We start from the raw sequence: 16,780 nt of genomic DNA, 5'->3' as shown, positions 1-16,780 counted from the left end.
TTGCTTGGCATCTGTATCTTTCCAAAGCGTTATAGTAGCAGCTATTGAGTAAACTAGCAAGAAAAGCGCTCGCTGACTTGACGAGAACATTACTTTAGGCTAGAGCAAAGAGAAGTCTCTGTTCAAAAATCGGAGTCATGATGCTTGAAAGATATAACTTTGTTCAGACAAAGCTTAACTGAACAAACCAAGGGTAGCAACCTTTCACATGTTACTCTCAAGAATGAGCACCGCTGTTCTTGTTCGTAAAAGTTTACATAAACCCCCTTCCTCACGACTATCTTCCTTGAACCTCTCCTCATCGTAACTTTATCTTCTACTATTAATATTCCCCTCTCTAAGGAAGCCACATTAACATCTTACAACACCCAAGAACAACCACACCAAAGACAAGATGGATAACAAAATTCCAACCCCCGCAACCGCCACCAGCCTTTTTCATCTCCCGCTCGAGATGCGACTCGCGGTATGGCAAGCTATAGCGCCCTCAGGTCATGATGCAATGATCGACTGCGGCCCTTTATATCATGCCAATGGTCATTGCAAGGTTCTCACCATTCTTCACCATCCAGATGTTTTAGCCGCACGGGAAACCTGCCATGAAGCGTATATAGCCTGGACCCGGGCGACCATTGCTACTCTGCTCATGCCCCTCCATCATTGGTCCCTCAAAAGTCTTTCTAGGCTTAGTTTCGGCGTTGACTCGATAGCTACACTCTGGCCTAATATCCGGAAGCTTGATGAACTCTATGAAGTTCTTCTTCGTCGGTACCAGCGGGGCTACAAGCCTGTAAAGTCTCTCTACATTGGTATCTCTACTGTGGTTTGTAACCCAAAGGCCAGCCCTATCGCAAACAGTCAACTTGGCGAGTGCGGGTACCGTCTTTTCGAACTCGAAGACGCATTCCTCCCAAGCTTCTTAGAGAATTGCCATACCCCAGAAAAGAAGCATCATTCTGATGCATGCTATATCGCCTCTCTCCAAGAGTATTGGGACAACCACGAACAGCCTCAGGAGCTTCAAAAGGCCTGGGCGCGCCTCACGGCATCCCATGATGGAAAGGTTAACCCTGAACTGAAACCAGTGGTGATCGGGATCCAGTTGGCACGTTCAGTCTGGCTCCAAACTCCCGAAGACTTCTACTCTCATGTTCAAGAGGCCAAAATCGCTTATTCTCGTGAGAGCACCGGTCCCCCATTGAGATTTTACCCGCGTCCCCCGCTCTACTTGCGTACTAATGCTCTGCGCCAGTGGCAATGCCAGAAATGCCGGCCAACCTGAAGTAGTATTTCGTAATACTCAATGCAGCATACCAAGTCAAAATACATTGGACGACCAGACTGGCTAACATGGCTTTGAGACAATTTTGTTATCAATTCAGTGTCCTAAATTTACAAGAGTGTCATTTTCGAATGGATGATAGATCAGATAGTAGCACAGCTGTGATTGATTAGACTTAAGGCATATTGCGCAGAAACTACTTGTCCGACTTGGCCAGATGGAACAAATTGCGAGAGAATACTAGTCATAGAGCCGTCGGATTAGATAGAATAGGACCGCTAAATTACGCTTTCCTTTTCCAAATTTTCCCTTGTTCCTATGTTGTAGGCGAGAAATGTCTGAAGTGTCGATTTCAGCAAAAGCGGAGAGAAAGCCCGGGGTTACTTGTCGGCTGTTTTGACCATTTTGTAGATAGATAGATAGAAATTGTATGTCGTTTGCACCAAACTCTGAGCTAAAGGGGAAATTTTGTGCCTGGGTCGCCATCCTGACGAAGGGGAGTGTCGTTAGAGACGCAAGCCCAAGTTGCAGTACGTTTATGATCACACTTGATGTCGAATGGGAAATCTATTCGCTCAGCCAGAGTGACAACCGTCTCTTTCTGTCGATCTTGGTAGTATATAGGCATGGTTGTTTCGAGAACATGGTGATTACATTGAGATGGCCTTCTTCTTTCTCACCTGCTTTGATGATGGAACTTGGCTCTGATCTAGGTTTTCTTTCTCTCGTTACGTTGTTGAAAAAGCTTTCGGGGAATCATTCCAGGGACTGACTGAAGACTCCGGAGGAAAGCGGAGCCTTTGTGACCGGATCTCCGAGAAAACTCACGATACCTTTCGCACGGCGTATAGAGTAACGGCAATCTATCGACCAACATGAGCGCTTGGCAAAATAACAAGGTGTCATAGTTCTAACCTTCAGATATGACCTCCCTTGAACAATGCGAGTGCTGAAACATAGGCATTGTTCCCTACGTCCGGCGTGTTGCATCAAAGCCTCCCGTCTTGATGGCACGAAGGAAGCAAGGGATGTGGACGGCATTAGTTCCTGGTATGCATCTTATTTACTCAGTAGCTATCTGGAACTATGGAAAAAGAGAGTGAGCCCGTAGACGAGGCGTGTTCAGCCAGCTCTCAAGAATCTGCTCTATGGATCTGTGTTTTTCTCAAACGACAGAGTGACATTCTCTAAGGAAGCAACCAAGATGCATGCTAGGAACATTAATCAAAACCTTGTACTAGGTTAGAGCAGAAACACTTCCTGTTCGTCAATTGGTGTGGTAATACTTGAAGATCATAAACCTTAACTGTAACTACCTCGAGGGTGACGGCGCTCGAGGCCTTTCACGATGTTCGCACAAAGATATTGCGATCAATTCCAAAGAGAATGATGTTCAGCAATAACAAGCACGTCGTCGAGACACTGCTGGCACGTTCAAGGACGAGCGTTGTTGTCGCAACGTAGTTTAGTGGGCTTGTTCGCAAAAGTCCAAGGTGCTCCGAGAAGCTAATGGCTGCCTTGAGGAACAGGCTCCGCGTTTGCTTCGAACACTCTAAACTTTCTGGCACTCTCGCAGACTAGCCTCTTTGCTTTGGCACTCCAGTGTACACTGTAAATATAACCACTGCAGTGCCTCAGCCATTCATATTTCTGTCCCCTCCTCGCACTCCCTTTCTTGAACTCTCCCCTTCTACACACTCCCAACTTTCATCATCGACATCTTTCCACCCTGAGCGACACCGCATTCATCACCACTTTTGTATCCCATCCTACATTTTCACCTCATCATCCTATTCGTCCATCATACCGTCTTCAGCAACTGTCACGATGGATCATCAACCCCCCGATACCCCTTCTACCTCTACCAACCTCATCGATGTTCCCGCCAGGAAAATCACTGAACGTCCCGACATCCTGAATCTCCTCACCCTTTCTGAGCTCACGGATATCCTCAAGAAGATCGACGATGAAAGCCCTACCGTCTCGTTTCCCACGATGGAGCTCATGAAGACGTTTAACCGTCTCCCACCTGAAATGCGACTCGAAATCTGGGAAGCCATCGCGCCCTCGGGCCGGGATGCCATCATGGGTCCCTATGATGTCCCAGAAGTTTCAGATGAGGACGACAATTACAACGACCTGGATCATGGCCAGTTAACAAGTGTCCTGCACACTCGAGACCCTCTAGTGATGAGACAGGTTAGCCGAGAGGCATTGAACGTCTGGACCAAAGCGTCTATTGGGCAGCTGTTCATGCCCCTACACGAGGACGCGCTTGAGCACTTGCAAGATCTAATCTTCGGAGTTGAGTCCATCGCCACGTTGTGGCCCTTGTCATGGCAGCTCAAGAAGTTGTTCGACGCTCTTCTTATTCGTCATGAGCGCGGCTGCAAACCGGTGAAGACTGTTTATGTTGGAGTATCGGTTGTTGTGTGTGAGCCATACGTCAGCCCGATTGCAAATTCGCAACTAGGCGAATACAAGTTTCGCGTCTTTGCCCTGGATGATGAGAAGCTACCCACCTTTATTGACAACTGTAACGCTCGGCGACGTTACCACAACTCCAAAGAGTGTTATCTCACACACCTCCAGGAGTACTGGTCTAAACACAAAGACCCCCAAGAGTTGCGCGACGTCTGGAACAAGTGCATATCAGAAAACGAGAACAAGATAAGCCCAGAGCTTATTCCAGTTGTTGTTGGGACCGAATCCGCCCACGAGATTGTGTACCGAACCTCATCACTCTTCCGTTCCGACGTCAAACAACAAAAGCTTGCCTATTCTGTGCAAACATATGGGTGGAGCAAGGAGTGGTTCGAACCAGGAGGACCTCGTCACTCGTTCCCCCTTCTACGTCGAGCGAGATGTTCGAAGTGCTGGCCTGCTGATGCCACTTACTACACACTCCTCGACGCTGAAGTTCCTGCTCGAGACGTGTTGGACTTTTTTGCTCACACTGGATAGGAGGGATTTGAGACGATTGCTGGATCAGTTTTGTGCGAAGAAAATATTGGTATGGTTTGGCGATACGCGAGAATGATGAGCGATTGGTTTACTGGATGCGCGAACGTTGGATCGGACTAGTCTTGCGAAGTTATGTTTTGTTCTATTTCCTTTTTGCTGAGTTGCGAGCGAGAAACGTTTTGAGTACCGATACCAGAGCGCAGACACAGTGAGCGAGAGAGACAGAGAGACAGAGAGAGATACACAGAGAGCGAGACAGCCTTGGAAGACTCAACGTTACCTGGTTGTACATAGATACATAGATAGAAATGCAATCAACTTGCCCCAAACTTGACCTTGACATTGACGTGAAGTACTATGATTAAAATGAGAATGACGTAGCGTGATCGATCAGAAGGATCTGTGGGATGAGGCTGAGCATGATGGATCGTCTGGGTTATATCAGGTCTTGTCAGGATCTTAGCGCTGGGCGAAGCTTTTTTTAGTGCTGGCAGCTCAGTGCAAGCTGGAAGTGCTGTAATGGAGGATTCGATACAGACCGCCTAAGCAACGTCCATTCTTGTAGTTGTCGCGAAAATGCTGACCGTTTGGAGAAAGCCTAGAAACATACCTGCGAGGCTTAATTGTCATCGGAAGTCCTTTTGCTACGCCATTCGCGATGAAGGTCTGGAATGGTCCACCCGTACCGTCTAAGAATGCAGGGGCCGAAACCCAATACTGAAGATCGAATGGAACAAGGATGATAAGATGAGAATAAGCACAGAAGTCCCTCGCTTGCCTAATGCGACTTAGAATGTTATCATCTAGTGGGCAGTGAGGATGAAAGCCAGTTTCAATCGTCTGCCAAGCTTCGTCAAGGCTGAGCCCGATCTGGGAATGTTTCTCGTTACATCCACATTCTTTGCGATTCGCCATCTCGGACTCCTTAGATTCCACTCTGCGACCGCAGTTCATGCTCGCAAAAATACCAATGACATCTTGTTAAGAGGGAAATTAAAGACCCGCTATCGCGCCGTTTCAACCTGGATCTAGTGCTTATGGGGGATGAGGCGAAGTTGAGATGAACATTGTCTCTGCCAACAATTGAACAGAAACAAAGACAACGAAGAAACAGGAACCAGAGAGACAGGATGCCAAGAACAAAGCCATAGAGGTTCGGCCCGCTCAAGTCATGGACTTGTCTTGTCTAGACAATTGGACTTGACGATGGCATGCTGCTAAAACTTTGGCGGCAAAGACCCCTGGAATGCTCAACCCGAAATACCCACCGCTAAACCAGACCCGACCAAGGTCATTCCTTGAGCATGGTCTAGACGTCAATCCATCCGCAAATCCTACGATCCTTCCAGCAAAGCAATTTACGATAGCCTCTATATATATCCAGCCCAACCCGCCAAGTCAATTCACAATGTCATTGTCATCACCATCTATCCATCATGCATCTGACATCCTACATCTCCGTCGCCGTAACCCTCCTTGGCCTAACAAGCGCCGCACCAAAGGAATGCGACAAGCGCTCTCCCGTTCCCAAGTTCGAAAAGGGTCACTACATCGTTGACCGATCAACCAAATTCGCCAACAAAAAAGTTTGGACATTCAACGGCAAGACTCTTCCCGAGGGGCTTTACGCTAGCGATTACCCTGTTGGAAAGACCCATGTTTTTACGCCCTCTGGTGTTAAGCTTCGCAATGGGTATCTAGAGCTTAATGTTCCGGGTGGACAGAAGGCTAAGCCTTATAAGTCTGCTGAGGTTGCTACTGAGATGGAGAATATTATGTATGCTTCTGTTAGAACGACGGCTATTCTTAGTGAACCTGCAGGTGTTTGCAACGGTACGTTCCACAACTTCAATTGACTTTGACTGAGTATTAATGGTTTGCAGGAATGTTCTTTTACGAGTCCGACAGCCAAGAAACCGACATCGAGTGGCTGTCAGACCCCAAATCCCAATCCAACGAGAACGGCGTCCGTCACTTGTGGTTCACCAACCAAGACAACAATGGCGACGGACAGCCCAGCCACAAGGCCGTCCTCCCCCCTTCCAACCCTACCACCACCGAACACGAGTACCGAATTGACTGGACCAAGGGTCTTGTTCAATTCTATGTTGACGGTGTGAAGATGTGGTCTACCAAGAAGGATGTTCCCAACGTGCCTGGTCCTTGGATCTGGAATAACTGGTCCAACGGTGATAAGGGTTGGAGTGCGGGTCCTCCTAAGCAGAATGCTTCTTTCAAGATTAAGAAGATTGAGATGTACTACAACACTGCTTAGAGGGTGGTTGTTGGGGTTACAGTCTTGACTTCGGTTTGGTATGGAGTCTGTATAACTATTAGAAGTATAATATGAGTTCGAATATATCATCGCATTATTGTTAAACTTGATAAGCAACCAAGAAATCGTCTGTGAAGACATCATCATCATTCTGGTAAAGTGCCTACTCAGCCGGACTCTTCCTCCCAAGACCCTACTTTGGACCCTCAAGCTTCTGTCCATAAACACTAAAAACATGTCCAACAGTCTGCTTCCTAAGATTCATGATCTTCCTCCTCATCTCCGCCGCAAAAACCTGCATCTCCTCAGGACTCCACTTCCAAATCTCACAAAGCGGCAACTTGACGAACCTATCCAGCGCCTGACTAAACGACAATCTTACAAAAGTACCAATCTCCTTCTTCCTCTTGTCCTTGGGCCAGTGACCTACGGGAACCTTGTGTGTTTGGGAGGTTATGTTGGTAAAGTTTGCTGTTTCGGCGAGGGTTTGGAGTTTGCCATTCGAGAAGTTGAAAGTTCGGTTTATCTTTTCGCCGACGGATTCAAAGATCTTTGCCCGACGGGTGTAGATGCTACCTTTGTTAGTCGATGAAGTTGAGAAAGGGTAGGAGATTTGTACTGTTCGTCGTCGACCTTTACGTCGGGATTTTGGGAATACATCTGCAAATCAGGCTCTATATGATCAAACCAACCACCTGGCTTAAGAAACTTGTATACTCGACTGTAGAGCTTATCCCAATCATCGACGGTACCTTGCAGATAACGGATGTGGATAAAGTCAAAGGATTCAGGTTCGAATGTCCGGTCCATTGTTGCATCGTCGATTTGGAATTCGACGTTTGGGGGGACGAAGTTCGGTTGGCTTGGGGTTATGTGGGTGGCTATCACTTTGGCAGAGGGAAATTCATCGGCCATGTTGCTTGGGATGTTAGTTGTGGTCTGAGAAGGGTGGTTTGGCTTACATGGCAATACGTTGAATAACGATTATGATATAGTTTCATTCCATTTTGCCTCGTTGGCTTTTCGCGGGGAGAACTACGCATGCGAGGACGGCAGAAGGATCCTCGTTTCGCGACGTCAAGACAGGATTTGCAACTTTGGTATCTCTTGTCATTGGTCTATGATCAGAACATTGGGGTTATATCACCAACCGCTTCCGTATTGTTTTCGCCCTACTTATCCATTCTCTCGAGTCTCCAGTCTTTGTTCCATTGGAAGTCATCTAAAGTCGTATAAAGTTATTCCAATAATTCCAATCAAAATCCCCAACATTAAACTCCCATCCTTCAAGTCCACCAGCAGGATCCGCCACCACCTCAGTACTAACATCCGCAACGCGTCTCTTCGCCCAGAGCAAATCTATACAAGAGGGTATAGCATCCGCCTCGGCCAAAACCTTACGCCTCGTCTCCCACGCTTCCAGTACCAAATTTCCTAACGCAGTAAACAAGGGACTGTCGGTATCAATCAGCTCAGCATGATCGGCGTATAAGCCATCCACAAGCTTCCACGCCAGAGCAATTCTTGGTCCTGTGTCTCGTTTGCGTAGTTCGCTTATGAGATAGATGTATGCGTCGAAGTGATGTGTCGAAGTAAGATGTGTGAACATCTGGGATGAGAATTTGCTCTTGAAGCCGACGTCAACGTATTGGATGAATGACAGTGCTGCGTCGAAGAGAAGATCGCTTTCTTGCTTTGTCATGTAGACGTCTTCTCCATTGATTGCACGGCCTCGTGGATGATGCAACATAAATCGTATACGCGCAAGAGCCAGATTCGCTATAGCAAACGTAAGATCGTGAAAAGGAACACATCTATCCAGCTTGGACAGATATTTCTCCGTGTAAATAGCCTCCAACTCATTAACAACGTCATACCCAAGATTCAACGGCGTCTTTCCCTTCCAAAAACCAGGTGTTATACTCTCAAAGACCTTGGCTGCTCGCGGCGAAGACTTGACCCAGCTTGTAACTTCAAACTTCATAAGCACGCAGATCATCTCCGTGGGACCATTATGCTGGACAGGGGGTTCGAGCATGTCTGGGTGCAAGTCTGCGTCGTTTATGTTGAACGGCAGTCTTATTTCTCCAAAGTCAGTTCTGGATAGCTTGATTCCAGGCGTTGATATAGCGCGGACTCTGGAGTCGAGACCTTTTATCTGCCACCAGAGTCGTATCCGCATTTCTTTGTCGAAGAAGGATAGTTTGGTGTCTTGATCGGTTTTGTGAAGACCCATCATTTGTCCAGTTCGGACGGCAACTGCTGTAATGGTGCTCGATATCTCCGTCTCTGGGTTAGAGAAGACGAAAAGGACCATTGCTTGGAGGACTTCCAATTCCTTGGTTGTCATAAAGTCGGCTTCCATGAGGGCTCGCAATGTCGCTGTTCGATAACGTGTAATCAAAACACCTCTATCCTGACCCAATGACGTGTGGCAATCTTCTGCTGATAGCGAAGTAACGGAGAGAGTGTACATAGAAAACATAAGTGCTGCGAGTGCTTTGTCGATGCCCGAGGGATTCCAGGTCGCTTCCAAGATGCGCTTTTGTAAAGTTGGGACGTGGATGATTTTGATGAGTGGATTGACTGTTTCGACGAAAGTTTGCCAGAGGAAGTAGATGTGTTTTGGCTCCGGGTGTAGTTCACAAACGTTTTGTGAGATGGATAAGATGGAACTAATTGGTGGTGTGGTATGGAAGAAGGAGTCGTCTTTATGACGAAGCATCATCATGGGAGGATATTTTAACTGAACAACAAGTCAGTAAAGCGACTCAATGCAATCCGAACAACGTACCTCCGGACAAAGAGTCGACCAGAGACATCTACCAATTTATTAGCATTGAACACAACAAAGTCATCGCTAACTTACAGTTCCGTAGGAGCACTTTCATCACCACCCTCAGCCTTCGCCTCCAACCCCGACGATTTCCAAACATTAGCAGCCTGCATAAAATCAACCCCATTCTTCCTCATCAACTCCTCATAAACCGCCAACCTGGCTAACAAATCCTCATCAGCAGCTCGTTTTCTCGGCTTAGGCGGCGCAGGCGCTTCATACGAGCATTGCGTCCCCGCTCTTTGACAATTCGAACAAGGATCTATTTTATCGCACTTGACTTTTCGTCGTGCACAGATTGTGCACGCGTGTTTTCGTATTTCGGACATGTTTGTTGAGCGAAAAAGAAGATGAAGGTGAAGGAGTTAAAGGGGAGGGATATTCGGATCCTTCGGGGTCGAAAGAGGTTTAGTCTCGGAAGGATCACGCCGAGCCAATGGGTTGAGAGGATCAAGTCCACTACGTAATTGGAATAGGCTGACGATCAAACATGAAGGTCGAACAATCGACTTAACGATGGATATACAGGGATTATCCATCATAATTAACCTCATGGACATTTTCCTAGAAAGTTAAATGTGTTTAATCTTGCGATACGGATAGTTCACTTATCGTACGATAATGTGCTCTGTGAATTACTCCGAGCCGAGGTCTGGAATGTCGATTTGCGGGGCTTCGTAAATGTACTTATCATCTCGGTTCTGCTCGTCGTTCATTTCTCTGCAAACTCTTTGACCATGGCTGAACAGATCTCACTGGAGGCTGCTACTCGGCGGTATAAAGAGCCGATTTCTTGGTTTACAGGTGTCAGATACTCGGTCGTTTATTATGCGCTGCATTACTTTATCGTCGTTGCGAATAATGTTCTTGCGATCAAGGAACGGTTCATAACGCCGAAGAATGGACCTACTGTCATCAAGAGATATCCCTGCCGACCAAAGCTCCCTCTCAGGTATGTATCTCATCTCGATGTTGATAAAAATTGCTAATTGATGTAGGATCTTCTATCCAAAGGGCTTTGACGCAAAGGCTGGAAAGAGTCTCCCAACCATCCTCAACATCCATGGCGGCGGCTTTGTGGTAGGAAACCCTCGCGACGATGATCTCTTTAACTACACATTCGCGAACATGCACTCCGTCATCGTCGTGGCACTTAACTACACCAAAGCCCCACGCGCACGCTTTCCAACTCCAACCTACGATCTGGAACAGCTCGTACTCGCCGTTTTGTCCGATTCTTCTCTGCCCATCGACCACGAGCGTGTTGCGCTCATGGGAGCATCTGCTGGAGGTAACTTAGCCCTTTCCGTGTCGATTCTGCCTAGTATGAACGGTACTGGCGATGGTGTGAGGAGGATCAAGACTGTTATCCCGTTGTACCCTGTTGTGGATGTATCTGTGACTCGGGATTTCAAGACACAGCACAGACAGTATAAGCCTTCTCTTGGAGGTTTCCGAGCGAATCCTGTGGATTATCTTTTGAGACTTTCGCCATTTTTCGATGCTGCTTATACCCTGCCCGGCCAAGACCTGCAAGATCCCATCCTCAGTCCCATCTACGCCTCAAAGGAGCAACTCCCACCCAACATCTTCATGCTGGGCATCGAGCTGGACATGCTGGCTAATGAAGTCTGGAGAATGATCTGCGGTCTAGCAGGCCATGAAGTTGGAGATCAGACTGTCGGTCGAAACCATGTTAATCCTCCTGGGAAACTAATACTTGATGATGAGAGGTTTTCGTTTGAGGTGAAGAAGGATGGTGGGAACTATAGATGGTTGTTGGTTCCTGATCAAATCCATGGATATGATCACTATGATTCTTTGGAGTTGTTGCATGGGGATAAGGAGTTGTCTAAGGATGCAGATTTGAAGACTAGGGAGGCTCAGAAGGTGATTGGAAAGTGGCTGTTTGAGGGGCCCTTTGCATAGATATGTTATAGGTAATTCCCAACTGGAGAGATCTACTATATATATGGTTGAAATTATCTTAAGGCTATATGGCCATTGACTACTCCCCTTCGTTCCTGAAGAGTTGTCCAATTGAACTAAGGAAAGTTGAAGGTAAAAGCCTTGTGGCTAATCTTGCTAACAGCCCAAGTCTTTCCACCATCAGGCGAACTCAATCCAGAAGATGTCGCCTCATTCATACCAAGGGTGTTTCCAAACGTGGGATCAGCCTGGTCCAGAATGATGGTCGTATCAAGATAATCTGCTCATGTTAGATCAAATTGCCAGGTCATGAGATATGGACTTACCGTGAGCGTCCATGGTACCGACACAAGCGGCCTCCTGGCATTCAACCGCTGTTCCCCAACCTTCGGCATGGCCAGAAGCTGTTCCTTTTAGTTCTACTGTCGTGAGTAAATGAGGTGGGATTCTTACTGGTGGAAAGAGTTGAGACGACGGTGCCGTCGAGGGCAACGCTCTGGTCGTACTGCTGCGTAGCGTCGTTATAAACGTCTGCAATCGGTCAATACCGTCCCTCAACACTTAATGAGAAGCAAACTTACAATGAATGGTCATTCTAGCGCCGGGACTAGCAGGAATCTTCCTTTCACCACCTAACTGCGTTCCCTGCAAAGTCGAAGCAAAAGTACACCACTGTCCAGGCTGTCCACCACATTCCCTACCACCATTAGTTAAATCCCTCCCATGCGCCCAGTATAGAAAAACTCACAATCCAGGATCCGCGAAAGAAACAGCCAAAGCTTGAATCAACGAACCAGCACTAGTGCCCATACCGGGCCACAAAGCCAATCGATCCTTCTGACCTGGAACCCGCGGAAGGACGAGCGTGGTAGTAGCTTCACGGATCCATGATTTCGTTGGACCGAGAGAGAATGCTGGTCCGAAGTGCACGTTCGTTTGGGCGGTTGTTGTTGAGAGGATGGAGAGGAGGCTGAGGGCGGTGGAGAGCTGCATTTTGTTTTTCACTTGATCGGTATGAGATAGAAGAAGTAGCGGTACGGTTTGGTTGAACCTTGTGGATTATGCATTGTTTTTTATGTTTATGATTCTATCTTATTACCACGATGTTTCTTAACTCGGAGAATTGGAGTTTTGTTCCACCTATCAATTGATCAGACTTTGCATGAATGTATCATTTCATTGTGGACCTTCCTTGCTTGGTGAAGATTCCCGCCTTGCCGATGAACCTTGTTGCTGTAACATCGTGTCTGGTTGACATGCCACTTTGAGAAAGATGGCCGGGAATTAATGCAATCGATCACGACTATTACCAGCATCGTTTCTTAAGTTGTGTCTTGATAAAATACAGAGATCTTCTCAAATCAGGTCTATCGACCAGCACGCCTCGCTAGAAAGCAAAATATGGTTACAAACTCCAAAGAGATTTTTTTTCCACCAAATACCATCATAAATGCCATCATGGATCAGTAGACCTTGGTCTCAGTAGGAGCCCAAGGAACCGTCCCAGCAATCCTCTCCGGCCCGTCAATACAAGTCAATCTAGGCGCCTGAGCCATCTTGGGTGCACCCATTCCAACCAGATAATTCTGCACCTTTTCAATTCCCATGACATACTTGTCGATAAACTTGAAAACGCCAGACTGCCACGTCGCATTAGCAGTAGCGTTGCCTGAAGTCCGGCAAGCTTCCATGACAGGTGCCATGCGCGAATCTTGGTATGTCTTGAAAGCAGCGGCGAGTTGAGCGTGTGTGGGCGATGGTGTTTGTTGGCGAAGACCGTAGAGTTGGTTGACGAGAGCTACCACGTCGATAATTCCGTTGTTGCAGCCTGCGCCGAGACTTGGTGTGAACTTATGCGCTGAGTCGCCTGCGAGAACTACGCGGCCTCCCCAGCTCCAGTTCTTTACGACGCCTTCTTCGAGACTGACGAGACCAGATTGGGTGCGTTCCTTGAAGGCATCTTTGAGGGTGAGTTTGCCGCCGGGTGCAAGAGGGATGTGACCCCATCGCTCAACGAGCGCAACTTGATCAGCTTCGGTGTGTCGAACACGATCTCGTGTAGGTGTCTCCAGCTTCTCGTAAAGACCCATGACAGTTGATTCCTCTCCAGAGAAGAGCTGTGTCGCAGCACCAGGGCCATGAGTCTCGCAGGTAACGCCCTCTTCAATCTGGGCAAACTTGGTGGGCATACGTAGCCAGAGGGCTCGGAACGTGGTCAAGAAGGGCTTTTCTTCGTTGGCGTGTTCGGGATCGTCTTTGAGAGCGAGTTCGCGCATCTTTTCACGGACATAACTGTGTGCGCCGTCTGTGCCGATGACGATGGAACCTTCGTAGGATGTTCCATCGTTACAAGAGACTTGGACGCCTGTTTCGGTAGGAACAATATCGGAGACTTTCTTGTCGGTCAAGATGTTTGCCTTGGTCGAAGAAGGCAGTGACTCGTAAAGAACCTTTGTCAGATCCTGACGACTAACGACACGAGGATACGTCCCCAAACTGACCCATTAGCAACATCCACAATAACCCAGGGTTAGAACCCACAGTTTGTTAAAGAGGATAAACCAGTACGCATTACCAATATCGCGGCCTTGATGATCCTGTCTGTTGACAAGACCGAGTGTAGAACTAACTTCCTCGAGAGAAGATCCGAGACCGAGTTGGTCAAGTGCACGAAGCCCCATAGGATTCAGCACGAGATTCGAACCGGCGTCGATGACGGGGCTTGAGCGGCGTTCGAGGAGGACGAAGTCGATGTTGGCGCGTGAAAGGGCGTGGGCGGCTGTGAGGCCGACCGGGCCGCCTCCGACGACGATTGCCTTGAAGCCTTTGCTAGGCATGCTGAAGCAGAATAAAATGTTGTTGTGATGTTGGATGGGAATCTTGTTGTAGCGATAAGAATGTTGTTGGGCGGTAAAGGATGCTGTTGTATTGATGTTGGAAGTAAGGATGAAGAGTCGGGAAGCTCGGGGTTATATAGACATTCTTGACCGTGATTAATTATTTTGTTGTTGATCGCCTTCGTATCTCGCACTTGATCGCTGCGAAGTTTCGCCCTTGGTGGTTTGGCGCTAACATTAGTCGGTGGGCGTCAGTGTCTTCGCACTTCGCACTCGCATCCGAGTGGAATGCCCGATTAGGTCAAGTGCGCTTCGCCTGAGACAATCCTTCCTCACTTCACGATCAAGGGAGATTCATAACACATCCAGATCGCAGTCGCAGTGAGTATTTCGTCTCATGATATTTACTCAAGAATTTATATCGTTATTTGACACTAAGCGCTGATGATTGACTCACAGTCATCCGGAGAACAGCGCGCAGAACAACACGGAGAACTCCAGTCAGCGCTCTGTCACGATCAATGCGAAAATTATCTGCACTGAAACAGTAATGCGAGTCGGCTAAATTGATAGATTAGATTGATCCCGCCATTCCACCATCGCATTCGTTACATCTAACAAGGATCTCTAGCTTCGATGCCATTCACAATCTGCAACAGCAAGATCGGGAGCCCTGCGATTGGCTCGCAATTCGACATCTGTCTTCGCATTCGGGAGCTCCCAGCCTTATGACGACACCATTCTGCATGCCCAGTAGCGGCTGTTCCCACCATCGCGGCCCGTCAAGCCACCACCACAGACCAACCTTGTTGACATTCTACGTTGATTGAAGATTATTCTTGGCTGGCAGTTATTATTCATGTTCAGCAGTGAAGTAATATCCAGCCATGTGCTTGCCGACGTACATCGTGATCACCCTCTTGTCTTCGTTCATTTTTAGCATTAGATAGACGACCAGCCATGGCTCTTATCACTCTCCGCCAGGCTATACCCCGAAGCTGTTGCCACAAAGCGGTGTAATCAAAAGTAATGCTTTGTTGCATACGATTCGCTGGCATCTCCAAAGGTGTCACCGCCAAACTGTAGATGAGGACTTGGCTTTATTGGATCTCAATCCAGCGTAAGAGTCCCATCAGTCTGTTCAAGTCTGTCGGGAGTAAGTAACTCTGGCTCTTTTGAGTACAGTTTAAATGGGAGGGCTTTCGAGATTGCTCATGACACGGCGCATGGTCAAAGCCACTACTTGGAGATTGTTGTTTGTAAGCCAGGGATCACAAAACCAGGGGACACAAAATCGGGCATCACAAAGCCGTACTCCAAGATCGCGTGATCTTTTGTAACTGCTGTAATTTACTCCTCCACGCATTTGTTTGACAGTGGAGTCCAGTTGTTTGACGTTACCACTAGAATGCAGCTTGCCTTTTTCTTTTATGCGTCGGTCCATGTTTAGCACTATCAGTTTTGACAACTGGCAAACACTGTGATTTCTTTCTTTCTGTTTGACACTTACGCATCGCTGCCTGTTGGTCGATTCTCTCATCAATAAATTCCCTTCTTTTCCACCTGAATCATTCTCTTCATCTTCATCTCTGCATCTTCCTTCGCACTCAGTACTCTCAACACAACATTCTCAACATGCCTACACCATCTGCCGCCGCAACCGCTAAGGGTTAGTCCTCCTTGTCCTCCCTTCATCACATCTACTAACAGCCACAGCCTTGACAGATGCCTCTGAGCGTGAGATCACGAGTCACCATGTCTCTCAAGAATTCCGTGCGGTGATCTTCACTGCCGAGTACACCACCTCCACTGGCAAGAAAATCACCGAGATCCCTGAGAAGAATCTTCAGGAGATTGACGAGCCACTCGTCCTAGCCTACTGGAAGCAGAAGGGTGGCCGTGCTACCACGGGTCTTGGCAAGGATGGCATTCTCAAAGTTTTGGACGAAATGAAGCGGTACTGGGTTGTCCAGTGGGTTGGATACCCAGCGGATGAAGACGGTGTCACTTGTGAGACCAAGGATGTTGTGGCGCGAAAATGTCCCGAAGCCATCATTAAATGGCGTAACAGTCTGAGCCGTGAGCAGGTAAGTGGGATGCTGGACCTCGTTCAAAAACCTTCCTGGTGTTGGCGGACTCGAGCTAACCTGAGTAGTTGTATATGGTTCAGGACTTCAGCATCGGCATTGGCGGCATGGGAGGTATCCCGGGTTGGGCTCTTGAGCTACCCACGATCGACGAAGACGACCTCACTGAAGCGGAGGAGGAGAATCTGGGGATCTTTTAAGTGGACTAGGTGAAAAGGATTGGATGTTGTGAGTGCGCGATGGCCCGAACAACAATCTAGCGAAGAAGCGCAGGAACAGACAAAAGACCCGAAGAGACTTGTACTTAACGAGCTGACAGGAGAGTCAGGCATGAGCTTAGATAATAAGATCTTGGCATGAGCAATCGAATGCACCTTGAATAACTACTTCCTGCCAGTGTGATCTCACTGATTAATATTCCCTAGCAACGTTGCACCTCTTTGATGAACGCACGTTGAATCAAGATACCGATAAGCCATCATAGCGCTGCAATTATGAAAGTCTCGACTACTGCCAACTATGGATATAGGTCGTTTTATAAGCTTATCCTTTCACATACGACCATACCTA

General features: G+C 47.7%; 9 protein-coding genes across 9 annotated transcripts; 5 read left to right on the top strand and 4 right to left on the bottom strand.

Annotated features, from left to right (window-relative positions):
• Nucleotides 1–394: 394 nt before the first annotated feature.
• FIESC28_11638 (uncharacterized protein) lies at nt 395–1,282 on the top strand (the record flags this gene model as incomplete). The annotated part of the gene is made up of 1 exon (XM_031165758.1): nt 395–1,282. One exon carries the CDS (start codon nt 395–397, stop codon nt 1,280–1,282), a length of 888 nt encoding a protein of 295 aa, XP_031010191.1.
• A 1,827-nt stretch (nt 1,283–3,109) lies between these two features.
• FIESC28_11637 (uncharacterized protein) lies at nt 3,110–4,246 on the top strand (the record flags this gene model as incomplete). The annotated part of the gene is made up of 1 exon (XM_031165757.1): nt 3,110–4,246. The coding sequence occupies one exon, from the start codon at nt 3,110–3,112 to the stop codon at nt 4,244–4,246; it is 1,137 nt and encodes a 378-aa protein (XP_031010190.1).
• Nucleotides 4,247–5,682: 1,436 nt separating this feature from the next.
• FIESC28_11636 (uncharacterized protein) lies at nt 5,683–6,521 on the top strand (the record flags this gene model as incomplete). The annotated part of the gene is made up of 2 exons (XM_031165756.1): nt 5,683–6,079; nt 6,130–6,521. 2 exons carry the CDS (start codon nt 5,683–5,685, stop codon nt 6,519–6,521), a joined length of 789 nt encoding a protein of 262 aa, XP_031010189.1.
• A 193-nt stretch (nt 6,522–6,714) lies between these two features.
• Nucleotides 6,715–7,436, bottom strand: FIESC28_11635 (uncharacterized protein; the record flags this gene model as incomplete). The annotated part of the gene is made up of 2 exons (XM_031165755.1): nt 6,715–7,093; nt 7,141–7,436. The coding sequence occupies 2 exons, from the start codon at nt 7,434–7,436 to the stop codon at nt 6,715–6,717; spliced, it is 675 nt and encodes a 224-aa protein (XP_031010188.1).
• A 307-nt stretch (nt 7,437–7,743) lies between these two features.
• On the bottom strand, nt 7,744–9,249 carry FIESC28_11634 (uncharacterized protein; the record flags this gene model as incomplete). The annotated part of the gene is made up of 1 exon (XM_031165754.1): nt 7,744–9,249. The coding sequence occupies one exon, from the start codon at nt 9,247–9,249 to the stop codon at nt 7,744–7,746; it is 1,506 nt and encodes a 501-aa protein (XP_031010187.1).
• Nucleotides 9,250–10,094: 845 nt separating this feature from the next.
• On the top strand, nt 10,095–11,286 carry FIESC28_11633 (uncharacterized protein; the record flags this gene model as incomplete). Its single annotated transcript, XM_031165753.1, has 2 exons — nt 10,095–10,309; nt 10,356–11,286. The coding sequence occupies 2 exons, from the start codon at nt 10,095–10,097 to the stop codon at nt 11,284–11,286; spliced, it is 1,146 nt and encodes a 381-aa protein (XP_031010186.1).
• Nucleotides 11,287–11,402: 116 nt separating this feature from the next.
• Nucleotides 11,403–12,279, bottom strand: FIESC28_11632 (uncharacterized protein; the record flags this gene model as incomplete). Its single annotated transcript, XM_031165752.1, has 5 exons — nt 11,403–11,566; nt 11,613–11,690; nt 11,740–11,817; nt 11,868–11,983; nt 12,035–12,279. The coding sequence occupies 5 exons, from the start codon at nt 12,277–12,279 to the stop codon at nt 11,403–11,405; spliced, it is 681 nt and encodes a 226-aa protein (XP_031010185.1).
• Nucleotides 12,280–12,749: 470 nt separating this feature from the next.
• Nucleotides 12,750–14,123, bottom strand: FIESC28_11631 (uncharacterized protein; the record flags this gene model as incomplete). Its single annotated transcript, XM_031165751.1, has 2 exons — nt 12,750–13,782; nt 13,828–14,123. 2 exons carry the CDS (start codon nt 14,121–14,123, stop codon nt 12,750–12,752), a joined length of 1,329 nt encoding a protein of 442 aa, XP_031010184.1.
• Nucleotides 14,124–15,758: 1,635 nt separating this feature from the next.
• FIESC28_11630 (uncharacterized protein) lies at nt 15,759–16,410 on the top strand (the record flags this gene model as incomplete). The annotated part of the gene is made up of 3 exons (XM_031165750.1): nt 15,759–15,792; nt 15,840–16,210; nt 16,279–16,410. The coding sequence occupies 3 exons, from the start codon at nt 15,759–15,761 to the stop codon at nt 16,408–16,410; spliced, it is 537 nt and encodes a 178-aa protein (XP_031010183.1).
• Nucleotides 16,411–16,780: the final 370 nt, after the last annotated feature.

The sequence above is a fragment of the Fusarium coffeatum genome (assembly GCF_003316985.1).
Source record: "Fusarium coffeatum strain FIESC_28 chromosome Unknown BRIP53273_contig_449, whole genome shotgun sequence".
NCBI lineage: Eukaryota > Fungi > Ascomycota > Sordariomycetes > Hypocreales > Nectriaceae > Fusarium > Fusarium coffeatum.
The sequence above is the reverse complement of the archived record's forward strand: the minus strand, read 5'-3'. Positions and strand labels throughout refer to the sequence as shown.